This window comes from Lepidothrix coronata, unplaced genomic scaffold, assembly GCF_001604755.1.
Source record: "Lepidothrix coronata isolate B3197 unplaced genomic scaffold, Lepidothrix_coronata-1.0 Scaffold127, whole genome shotgun sequence".
Lineage (NCBI taxonomy): Eukaryota > Metazoa > Chordata > Aves > Passeriformes > Pipridae > Lepidothrix > Lepidothrix coronata.
Window position 1 is genome coordinate 1,066,371 of NW_016690307.1, and position 11,921 is coordinate 1,078,291.

Consider the following 11,921-nt stretch of genomic DNA (forward strand, 5'->3'; position numbering starts at 1 on the left):
CGGTTCCTCCTCTGTGTTCCCGGCTCACATGCACCGCCTCCCGCCCCCCGCCCCGGTACTCACGGCCCCGTCAGCTCTCCAGACACTCCTGATCCCGCGGCTCTGGCGGAGGCCGGAACGCACCTGGAGCAAATCCAGATGCGGCGGTATTGAGCGAGGGGGGGGGCACGAACTCGGAGCAGGAGCCCTGGAGGTGGGGAGCCGCGCACCCTGCCCGCGCCTGCACCGGCTGCTGCTGGGAAGGGCCGCCGGGCGACGGGAACGGGGCAGGCGAGTGCCCCCCACCCACCGCCGGGAGACGACAGGCAGCCGGAGTCACAAGCGCTGTGTCTTACTCCTGGCCTCTCGGCTCGATTCTCTTCATTAGAAATGAAGTTGGAGGAAAAAAGCAAGCAATTCTCGTGTCTTACAGTGACAGATTCTTACAGAATCAATACCTTTAGAAGAATTTCATGTTACTTTCACGAAAAGAAAATATTGCTGTCACGAAACAAGTTCTTTCATCCAGTGTGCAAGAAGCCGATCCACACACAGAGTCAAGATATTTGATTTATTTGCAGAAATAATCCACAAAGCCAGCATACTGAGTATGGCAACATTTCACTATTCTTAGCAAAGACACTAATGTTCATTGGCTCCAAATTCCATAGTCCTCTTATTAATTAGTCTTCTATTGGTTAAATGATTCTGTCACTTCACATGCCCACATGCTCAATCTTCTTTTGAGCTAGTGCCCTTCTTACTTCAGATGGTGTCTTCCTTTCTTGAACCAGTGGGCACAGTCTCCTACTGTCAGAATTACCCTTACTTAGTTTCACAAGATAGCCTTATTTTGTTCCTTATAATCTGGTGTTACCTTAGTCGTTTTGCCAAGTGTCACCGGTTCTGTTATGTCTGGTTTCAGTTACATGCTTAAAGTTTCTTTCTTCTATTCTTTTTTTTATACCTGCTACAATTACTGAGACATGATAAACACAACTTATCTATTTGGGAGCCATGAACATTAGAGTATGTCAAGTATGCTGAAGTCAAGTATCATAGCCAACTGAGGGCTGCAATTTCTTTCTTCATTTCCTAATAAAAAAAAGACAAATTAGGAGTCAGTTTGAATATAAGCTTGATAACTCTGTTTACTTCTTCATCAAAGAACCAAGAATCTGTACATACATACAGTTGTAAGTAACATTTAGCCAATGTGCTACCACCATCCCAACATCTTTCTAGACCCATTGGCTTCAAACTCATCCTTAGGCACCCAAAATAGAGAGTAGGCTAGAGAGACTGCAGGGATCTGTATCAAGGGACAATGGATCTCTATCAACGGTACTTTGAACAATGAGAAAGAAGATAGTTCCAGAAGAGCCACAACTGAAAGCTGGAGCTGTTCTGTTCTGCACTCTGAACAGTATTTGAGTACTTGTTAAAGTCTCTCTCTTCATACAGTAGAGATTGCTTCTGACTGACTTGCACAGCCACTCTGAATAGGAGATATTTTTTGATTTAAGCTTAAGGTAAAAGAAATCAAACAAAGAAATCAGGTCCAGTCACAAAAGCTGACAAGCCCTGATATAACATAAACAAATCCCTTCCTGTTCCAAAACACATCAATATGCTAGATGAGAGAAGGGTGCATTTTTCAGGAATGGCCTCCCTGAATCCAAATAATTCTCAGTGCTTCACAGTCAGAACAGACCGTCCATTCTAACTCTTTATCGGACATTGAAGAAGAGATCGAGATGATCAGGGCTAAAAAAGAAGAGGCTGCCTCTTTTTTTTAAGGCAGAGTGAGAGGCATAAAGAATTTTATCTATTCTCAGGCACAAGCATCTGAAAGACAAATGGATTCCAGGAAGCTGAAGACAGACTATCCAACCTGTCTAAATCAACTCAATACTGAGAATGCCTTACTGGGGCCATGGGTACCCATGAAAGATTTCTGCCAAGTTCTGACAACTCAGAAATCCTCTCTTAGAGGAAGAGATTAAAGAGTTGGACTCAGTGGCATCAAACCATCATAGGCAGAAAGCTCCCCACATGTCAAATTAAAGATGCTTGAGCTGTGTGAGTTAAAGAGAAAGTATAGTGAGACTAGAGAACAGTCTCAAATTCTTGTAATATTTCATACTTAATTTGTTTTCAAGAATGAAATGACTACTACACAAGTGTTACCATGTGTGACTGCCTACAAGGGAAGAAAGAGGAAGTGGCAGACTGAGAAAAGAACCCTCCTTTCTCAGCCTTCCATCCCTGAAAAGGTTCTGGAGAAGGCATAGTGGGGTCGACTGCTTTGAGAGGCCTGTGGGGGTGGCCCCATTGTCTTCAAGCCTATTCTTGCTGAAACTGCCAGCAATATTAAGCTATTAGAGTGTGTCCAAAGGAGGGCAACGAAGATGGTGAAGGGCCTTGAGGGGAAGCCTTATGAGGAGCAGCTGAGCTCATTTGTCTGTTTAGCCTGGAGAAGAGGAGACAGAGGAGACCTCATCACACTCTACAACTTCCTCATGAGAGGCAGAGGAGGAGTAGACACTGCTCTCTTCTCTGTGGTAAGCAGTGACAGAACCCAACGGAATGGCCTGAAGTTGTGTCAGGGAAGTTGTGTTAGGGTGGATATTAGAATAAGGTTCTTCATACAGAGGGTGATTGAGCACTGGAACAGGCTCCCCAAAGAAAGTGATCACAGCACCAAGCCTGCCTGAGTTCAAGAGGTGTTTGGACAACACTATCAGGCACATGATGTGACTTGGGGATGGTCCTGTGCAGGGCCAAGAGTTGAACTTGATGATCCCTGTGAGTCTCTTCCAACTCAGCATATTCTGTGAATTATGCCAAATACAAACTATGGTTTTGCAATATAGATAAATGTCTTCCAGACTAAAATGAAAAAGTCTTGCAACACAGGCAACTAAGCAGTAAAGAGTAATGCTAAATAAGTGCTATGTTCACAGTGCACACATACATAGGCATAATAGACACACGCACATAACAGTGTGTGACAGAAAGTGTTATATAACAAAAAGACTTACCGTCACTAATTCAGTTTTGTCGGCATCATCTCGATGTCGGTAAATGCACAGGCTAAGGATAGAATATAGTTTTTCCATGCTCGATATACTGACGCTTTCAGTTGCCTCAACAATAGAATCCAACACTTGCTGAAGAAAAAAAAAAGTGGAAATTACAGTTTCGAATAGCACAAAATATGTCCTACTTTCTTATATTGTTAAAGAAAAGTGGCACTTCAGAGAACTGACTAAATAACTCACAAGATTTAACTTGAGAAAATGGGTTAATTTTTCACACTTCAGAGAAAAGGAAGGCTTAAAGTTCAGACAATACTTTTTTACTCATCATTCTATGATATCAACAATCCTAATTGACAATTAACTGCCTCCAGAACAGCAGGGAACAACACAATCCAGTTTGTCATAGAGTAGCTGCCACAGCAAAGCCACAATTGCATTTCATTAGAATGTCATACAGGGCCCTGGAAAATGTGTCTTTGGAAGCCTGGCTACGGATCTTCCAGATACAGCTGTGCCAGTCAGAAATGGAAGCATCCTTAGGTGCACACCTTTACCCATTAGCTGAATGTGTACTGTGCCTAACATCAGTTAGCTCCTGCCTTTCAACAAGAGACTAGCAGAGAGACTCCCTGTAGCAAATTACCAATCTCTCACACAGTCCTTTCTGTTACCAAAGATGTGAATGTGATAATCTCTGAGAAAGCAACACTAACATGCTAGCAGCAGCACTGCTGGGGCTGTACAGTAGCTCTGTGTTGTGTGAGGCTGTGAAGATGTAGCTTAAGACAGCAACCTCAACAAATGAAAATATTACTGCCTCACAACCACTTACCACTAACTCAGCCTCCCTCAGATCAGCTAGCACAAGATCTGAGCATTCCTCTCATGTCAGATGTGAGATAAGACACACAAAAACCACACAGCATGCTTTCAGCTGCTGTAGACACAAAAGGTGGGGCATGACAGAGGTGTGTGGCCAACATCGCATGTGATACTATTTCTAATTGCTGCCACATAGGTAACTGTATGCTCTTCTATTTCATCAAGTTCTACGCCTATTACCAAGCAAATAAACAAAAAAAAAAAAACAAAAAAAAACAAACCAGCAACCAAAGCCACCAACCAAACAAATCAAAATCCCCACCCCATACAAAACCAAGAAGCTATATTTTGGAGGTTCATCCAGCTTCTTAACTGCAGGTGAGTTCCAAAGAACTTCTCTGGTACAAGCAGCAAGTTCTTGTGGCACCCATGTTAATTAAACAAGTTTTTTAAAAAGATATGTTTCATGATTGTAGCTCTCTCCTCACAGCTGAAAAATACATATAAGCTGAAACATCTGTAAGGGCTCTACCACATGATTTCCCCAGTGGGCAATAACTTCAGAGCACATGCTGTTAGCAGCCTGAGTTTGGAAAAACATATGTGGCTTCTCTCCATACACAGGCAGACACGAACAAGAAAACCACCTGAAATTTGCTTATTTAGGACACCAGCCTTAAAAAGATACTTTCACCTCTAAAAATTAAGTCACAGCTTAAAAATGTGACAGAAATTATGTGGACAAGCCTCTTCAGCAAAGGGGATTCCACTCTGGTCACATTCTCTTCATGCAGAAGAAACATCCAAATAATACTCCCTTTCTCAGGCAGGTAAACAGCAGCAGCATCTGTTTTGACCAACCTCCAGTACTTCAATGTAGCAATTTCCCACATTTCTGTCACAGCAATATCCCCTGAAGACCAGGTTCTTCTTCTACCCTCTCCAGTTCATGCAAATAAATCTCTTTTACCCCCTGCATCTAGGCCCAATTTTGACCCTTTCCCCAACTCTAACCTAGGATAACAACTTCTCTCCTGTAGGGAACTGGAATAACTTATGACACTATAACTGTGTGAATGCAAAATTCTAACTCTGGATTTTGAAAGAATTTGGGAAAAGCAGGTATTAGTATTTTAACTAGGATGAGCTTAAAGTCAACCTCCTATCTTCAGGTTTAAAGCCATGACTGCTAAAAATCAAGGTCCTTTTCCATTTCCTAATAAATGAAAGCATGCAAACAGCAAAACAAAACAACATCCTCCTAATATATCGTAAAAACTGCTAAGACATTAATAACCAATAGCACAAGCAGGTTGTCAGTGGGCTATCTTAAAATTTAACACGCCCTTTTACATTAAAAATTAGGAAGAGAACCCTGTCTCCTAAAATATAATTCACCAAAAGCAAGAGCAGCAGTCTAGAACAGCTGTGGAAACAACAATTGCATGTTGAATTATTTCACAAGCTGTATATCCCTCCCATAAATTGCTTGAAATTGCATTGGTTACCAAACAACTTAATTTACAACTACACAGGTAACAAGAAAACTGACACTGTCTTGTGTCAGTATTAACAAAATTGATATTAGACTTATTCTGAGCTCAGAGTAACCCACAAACACTCCCTGTGCCTGAATTTTCATTGCCTTCCTGTCACATACTCGCAGTTGCTCATCCACCTGAGAACATCTCGCATGAGTCACACGGTGTACCCGTGAATCTGGAATGACACAGATTTCTCAAGTCAAGATTTCTCTTTATCTGGAATACAGTATCAGTGAAGGTACTGTATATACAGAGTACTGTATATAAAGTACCTCTCTGTAATAACAGAGAAAACACAGAAAAATGATTGATAGAAAATTACCACCAAAGCAAATACTGTAGTAGCTATTAACTTACAGTAGCAAAGTTTTATGTGTAGAATATCCTCACCTGCATTGGTTTTTGATGCAGGAGGTTCAGCAGCTTGCTTCATGATCAAATCCTCAAAAAACCCTCTTCTTTCAGCACAGGTAGGCCGGGGGATTTTGAAAACTTCTTCACGATTACTATTAAACAATTCTTTTATCTAGAGCATGAGAGGAAAAGACATTTCAGACGTAAGGCCACAAAAATATTTTTTTTTCTATTCCAAAAAGATGAGTACCTTTGTAAATCAAGCTAAATACTCATCTGGATAAGACAAGCTATGTTAAGTTAACTTTTTGGCCTTAAAAACCTAGATTTTCATAGCAGCACAAATTAAAATACCTTCTCTAAGGAACCCTCTAGAGTTTAAGTTTCATGAAAAAAATGAGAAAGCCAATGAGAAAGGGGCGACATTCATCACCCCTAAGGCTGCTTATTTTATATTTACCTACTTTGCTGTCCTTTAACTTGAATTCTTATGGCAGCTACAGAGGCAAGGCTCAGCAGACAAGTGCCAACTTTTTGTTAAGGTGGAGGTTTGTTTTTTTTTAATTTAGAAGGTGTCTATTAGCATTGTAAAAACTTCCGTTATTGAGACAAAATAATCAGAGCAGTATATTCACATTTTGAACACCTTCCTTTAATGCACACTCTCAGATGTCTAGAAAGCTCAGCACATCCTCTTAATGAATTTTTTTAAGGAATACAACTAAAAATTGATTTCCAAGTTACCTAAACAGAAGCTGGACCCTAACTTTTTAATTTGTCAAGTTTTCATCTAGATGAAGAAAGAAATTTAATTTTTCATTAAATAATTTATATTTGAAATTACATTCTATCAGTAACAGTGTGATCACCATCCTTTTTCCGTAAAAGTACCTGTCATGTTTTTGGTAAAAATGTTATCAAAAAACCCAATCTTTTTCCTAGCTACCTTTCGAGCACACTAAGGACACACCTAACCATCTTGAAGCCACTGAAATGATTGAAGTAAGTCTATACATCTGTCAGATAAGCATGAGTGAGAAGCAAGAAAAAGTTGGGTCAAAGTCAATCTCTTTACTCAGAAAACACTTTAGACAAATGCTTTCCATATCTCTTTTCTAAGCCAATTTTAAGAGACTGGGTTCTGGTGCCTCAGTAATAACAGTATGAATTTGCTTAAGAGCAGCACAGTACTCCAAGGTTTTCACAGAGTTATAAATTAACAAGAAACTGAGTAATAAAGGAAGAAAAGTATCAACAGAAATACCTCTTCTGGGAGATCTTCATGTTGCACATCAGATGTTGCAAGAAGCAAAACTGGAGCAAAGCATGGAATGTAATTCAGTAGTCCTGTAAAACCAGCTTGCAGTGTAGGTCCAACAGCCTCCCACCACCAAGGGATTTGTGGGATATAAATGATGCTTGGTGCTGTTCTTTGAGCTTCTCGTATCAACTGGTAAAATGAAAGCTTGGATAAGAAAACTACATCATGTAGAGCAGATAACTAAATAACTACATATCAGTTGAACTATCCTATGAAATAAGAATGCATAAACAAAGACATCAAGAGAAACCAATAAATGAACAACTCCTTAACAATAAGGTAAAATTTTCACTTTGACTAAAATATGGACGTTGCTACAGAGACAGAAACAGACCTAAATCTCTGCCTGATCTCAAAATTTCTTAGGTGTAAGAGTTCCTAAAGAGTCTCAGAATTCAGCCGATGTGATGGTGTGCCTGAAAAAACAAGACTAACCCTTCAGCTAGATGGCCTGGATAAATTGCTACACAACTGTAACTGCACCATTTTCAATTCAGAGTGGGCACATACTCAAGTCAGACCAGAGCACAGTCTGAAAAAACAAATATCTGCGTGAAAAGATGAGGGCTGAGAAGATAAAAGAAGCCTGGTTACGATTCATCATTTCAAGTATATTTTACAAGAACTGACCAGTCCTTAGTCTGCCTGAAAAGATGAATCACTCACAGCCTCTCATTACCAAAGGATCCACCAGACCAGATGACGTGCCTTGGAAGATCATGGCACCTCAATCACAGAAGAGGACCTGAATGTACTGCATGAGGGAACTGGCAACAATCCTTTTACATGGCAAATTTCTCTGGGCACCCTTTCAGATTAGCAATATTTAGGGAGTTCCTGTCAAAAAATGGGAAGTGCACTAGGTGTATCCAGGCAGTAACTACACAGGGGAGTTATATGACCACAGATGCAACCATGACAAAAAAGGAATTGTTCCTCCTATGTGACAAATGAGAATCACGTCATATAATGTGTTCTTCCTGACTTGTACAGAACTCAAATGCTACTACTAAAGGTTAAAATATTTGAATACAGTGATGCCAAACAATGAAATCAATTTCCTGCCTAAAGATAGAAAATTAAAACAGCACTAATAAGCTTATATTTAATTTTTTTTTTAGTTAAGGAAAACACACCAGTTTACAAATTTAAGTGTTCCATGAATTTTAACACTTTTATTGCATGTACCACAGCAGTACAAGCTGTATATGTAAAAAACCAAACCCTTCTTTTCCCCAAAACCTTAGCTGCCTACAAATATAATAAAAAAGAAGGCTACAAAAAGTGCATGACACACCATCAGGCTGATGCAGAACTATCTACAGGGAGCACAGAGACTTAAGAAACAACAAAAACAACTTTCTGGATCCCACCAAGACCAGCAGGATTTCTTGCCGCAAAGAGGGGTTTATTAGCAGTATCTCCCATCTTCCCAAGCTGCTAACAATATCCTCCCTGTTTCATTTCAAATGGAAAACATGGCTATGTATAAACATCCTTATTCAGTATCATTCCATCCAGAAGAAAAGCGGATTTTCAGACAGAGGTAAACATAACAGCACATTCAAATCAAGCCACTTCCATTAACAGTGAATTTTTCTCACTTCACTATATATATATAGTTCACAAATCCTATGAGATTAATGAGTAAAAAGATACCTGTGAACATGTTTCTTCCTGTGATGTGCTGCTAACAAACAAAGTCATTAGGTCTAATGTATAAGCTGGAAACTTTTCCAGGGCATGTATTACTGCAGATGCCAAATCAAAAGCTTGCCCAGATCCTGGCTCTTCAACTATTAAGAACCGTGGCCTGAAAGATGTTGGCTGGTAAGGAGGATTGCTACAACAATAAGAAGAAAACAAGATTAAAAATGAGTGATGGTGAGGCACAAGTTTTTTCCCATACACTTTTTTTTTTGTAAATACTCTCCACATTCCACCATATGCTGGTCTGTGATCCGGAAGCCTATCAAAGCCTATTTTCTCAGTAACTGGTACCATTCCTCAGGTAAGAAGTCCTGCCAGTCCCTAGCATGTCTGCTATTCCTTTGGCTGGGTTAAGTAACAGCTCATAAATCCCACAGGGGGACAATCCAACCAAATACAAACACAACAACTGGTCAGTAACCTGATACAGGGCAGAATAAGAACTCTCTCAGCACAAACCAGTCTGGGCCTCTTCACTGCCCATGCACAATCATTTTCAGCATGTTTTGACAGTAAGTAACTGTGAGATCTCTACAGCTGTCAAGTTTAGCTAAATTTTGCCATAGATTCTGGAGGTGGTTGGAAGGAGCAAAACAACATTTCTAAGAAAAAAAATTGATGTTGGCACTGAAACAGGCTAGCTGTATCTGAAGAAGTACGTTTGGATTGGTTAAATTACAGCACTACACTACATATAAAATTTATGTTCATTTTATTCATTCATCATTGACTTGTGTATTAATTTCCTAGTAATCTAGGCTTGTGAGCAAGAAACACACTTGTGAAGAGGTTTTTGTGTTTTTCCACCACAATACTATTATACCTTTACTTGTGGAAGTCAAGGATCCTAGAGACCTAACCAGATTCAGCAGGTCACATTTTCTGGATAGCACAGCAATAGAAAGGGAGAAAAATAACTGACAATAATCTGTTTTTTCACCTGTTCGTTTATGTGACTTTCACAATTAAAACATCAAAAGAATAACAAAAACTCAGTAGGGTAAAGGCACAAAATGCAGATGTCATTTAGATTTTTCTCACAGTGTTTTAAAAAACCATTTCTCAATTTTGTTTCTGATACATAATTTGCTACTGGTTCAACAATCTTGGAAGGTAGAAGGGCAAAAGATGGCTACACAAGTCCATAGGGTTTTTTTAAGCTAAAAGGACAGACTGCACATTTTGGGGGTCTAGAGTCTTTCAAGGAATACTATGCATTAAATCAACATGTTCTTATAATCTGTGGACCACTTCAACTTAGGGAAAGAGGTTTGGGCCATTCAGTTTGATGGGTTAGGGCACAGTAGTCAGAACCTTAGTACCCACTCGGATCTTCACTCTTCTTGCAAATAGATTACCCACACACACATCCTTAACTCCATCTAGCATCCCTCACACCAGAACAGTTTACAGATCCAGCCATCTCAAAAATGTAACCATAAAGGGGACATTTGTGCATGCTAAAGGGGACATGTACCTGCTAAAAGTGTGGAATTCTGCCTTTTTTCTACCAGAAATTTTATGAGTTGGCATCTTTCCAGAAACTGATGGTGGTTCTTCATTGTTAATCACATCATTTCCTAAAATAGCATTTAAAGACAGGAGAAGTTTATTAACTTTCCTGAATAGTTCATATCTCACTCTTGCATTAATACACCTTTGAAATCAGTGCTGGAAACCACTTCTCTTGTATTTTGTCATTTGGATGCCATTTTCTGAAGATTTCATGCTACCACAGATCAAAGGAGATTGCATGAGTCTATACAAACCTGTCCTATGTTCCATGATTTGCATCAGGTATTATCCCTCTGTTGATAAAAACTTGGGAGATTTTTTCCTTAGAATAAAGATAATCAGGAACAACTTCTGTAGTTCTTAGACACCAGAAAAACTCTTCTCCCTTCACTTAAGCATTTATTTACTACATTAGTTATTACATCAGTAAATGAGGTCAATGACATCAGATGTCATTTATCTGGATTTCTGTAAAGCTTTTGACATAATTCCACACCACCTTCTTCTCTCTATATTGGAGACAGATGGATTTAATGAGTGGACTGTTAGATGGATAAAAAAGTGGTTGGATGTTCCCATCCAGAACGTAGTGGTCAATGGCTCAGAGTCTCGATGGACATCAGTGACAAGTGGTGTCCCTCAGGGGTCTGTACTGGGACTAGTGCTTTTTAGTATCTTCATAATTAACATAGATGAAGGGATCAAGTGCAGCCTCAGTAAATTTGCAGATGACACCAAGCTGAGTGGTACTGTTGACACATCTGAAGGATGGGATGCCATCCAGACCTGGATAAGATTTAGAAGTGAGCCCATGAGAACCTCATGAGGTTTAATAAGACCAAGTGCAAGGTGCTGCACCTGGGTTGAGGGGATCTCAGGTGTTGATACAGGCTGGGGGGATGAACTGATCATGAGCAGCCCTGCCAAGAACTTGGGGGTGCTGGTGGATGAGAGGCTGGACATCAGCCAGCAATCTGTGTTTGCAGCCCAGAAAGCCAAATGTGTTCTGGGCTGCATCAAAAGCAGCGCAGCCAGCAGGTCAAGCGAGGTGATTCTGCCCCTCTACTTTTCTCAGGTGAGACCCCACCTGGAGTACTACAGCAAGCTCTTGGCTCCCCAGCACGGGAAGGACATTGACCTGTTGAAGCAAGTCCAGAGGAGGGCCACCAAGATGATTAGAGGGATGAAGTACCTCTCCTGGGAGGAAAGGCTGGGAGAATTGGGTTTGTTAAGCATGGAAAAGGCTTAAGGGTGATCTAATTTTGGCTTTTCAGTACCTGAAGAGAGCCTACAAGAAAGATGGAGAGAGACTTCTCACAAGAGTGTGTAATGGCAGGACAAGGGGAATGGCTTCAAACTGAAAGGAAGTAGATTTAGATTAGATATTAGGAAAAATTCTTCACTGTAAGGGTGGAGAGGCACTGGAACAGGTTGCCCAAAATGGATCTCATCTCTGTAAGTGTTCAAGGCCAGGCTGAATGAAGCTCCAAGTAACCTGGTATAAAAGGTATCCCTGCCCATGGCAGAGGGGTTGGAACTAGATAATATTTAAGATCCCTTCCAACACAGACCGTTCTATGATTCTATGATTCTATGATTCTATGATTCTATGATTCTATGATTCTATGATTC

At 40.3% G+C, this 11,921-nt stretch overlaps 1 protein-coding gene across 3 annotated transcripts in view; it reads right to left on the bottom strand.

The window, feature by feature from the left end:
• Positions 1 to 536: 536 nt before the first annotated feature.
• The window catches only part of LOC108502963 (ATPase family AAA domain-containing protein 2-like), a 21,714-nt gene continuing 10,329 nt past the window's right edge, over positions 537 to 11,921 (bottom strand). For 2 of the 3 annotated variants that reach the window (XM_017826456.1, XM_017826457.1), the window contains exons 12-18: positions 10,252 to 10,354; positions 8,724 to 8,907; positions 7,008 to 7,193; positions 5,780 to 5,915; positions 5,506 to 5,564; positions 3,024 to 3,152; positions 537 to 1,074 (exon numbers count right to left, since the gene is read on the bottom strand). In XM_017826456.1, coding sequence (XP_017681945.1) covers positions 1,036 to 1,074; positions 3,024 to 3,152; positions 5,506 to 5,564; positions 5,780 to 5,915; positions 7,008 to 7,193; positions 8,724 to 8,907; positions 10,252 to 10,354 — 836 coding nt within the window. In that variant the 3' untranslated portion in view covers positions 537 to 1,035. Of the gene's footprint in view, positions 1,075 to 3,023; positions 3,153 to 5,505; positions 5,565 to 5,779; positions 5,916 to 7,007; positions 7,194 to 8,723; positions 8,908 to 10,251; positions 10,355 to 11,921 lie in introns of those variants that run through there. The other variant, XM_017826458.1, reaches the window with a different exon arrangement.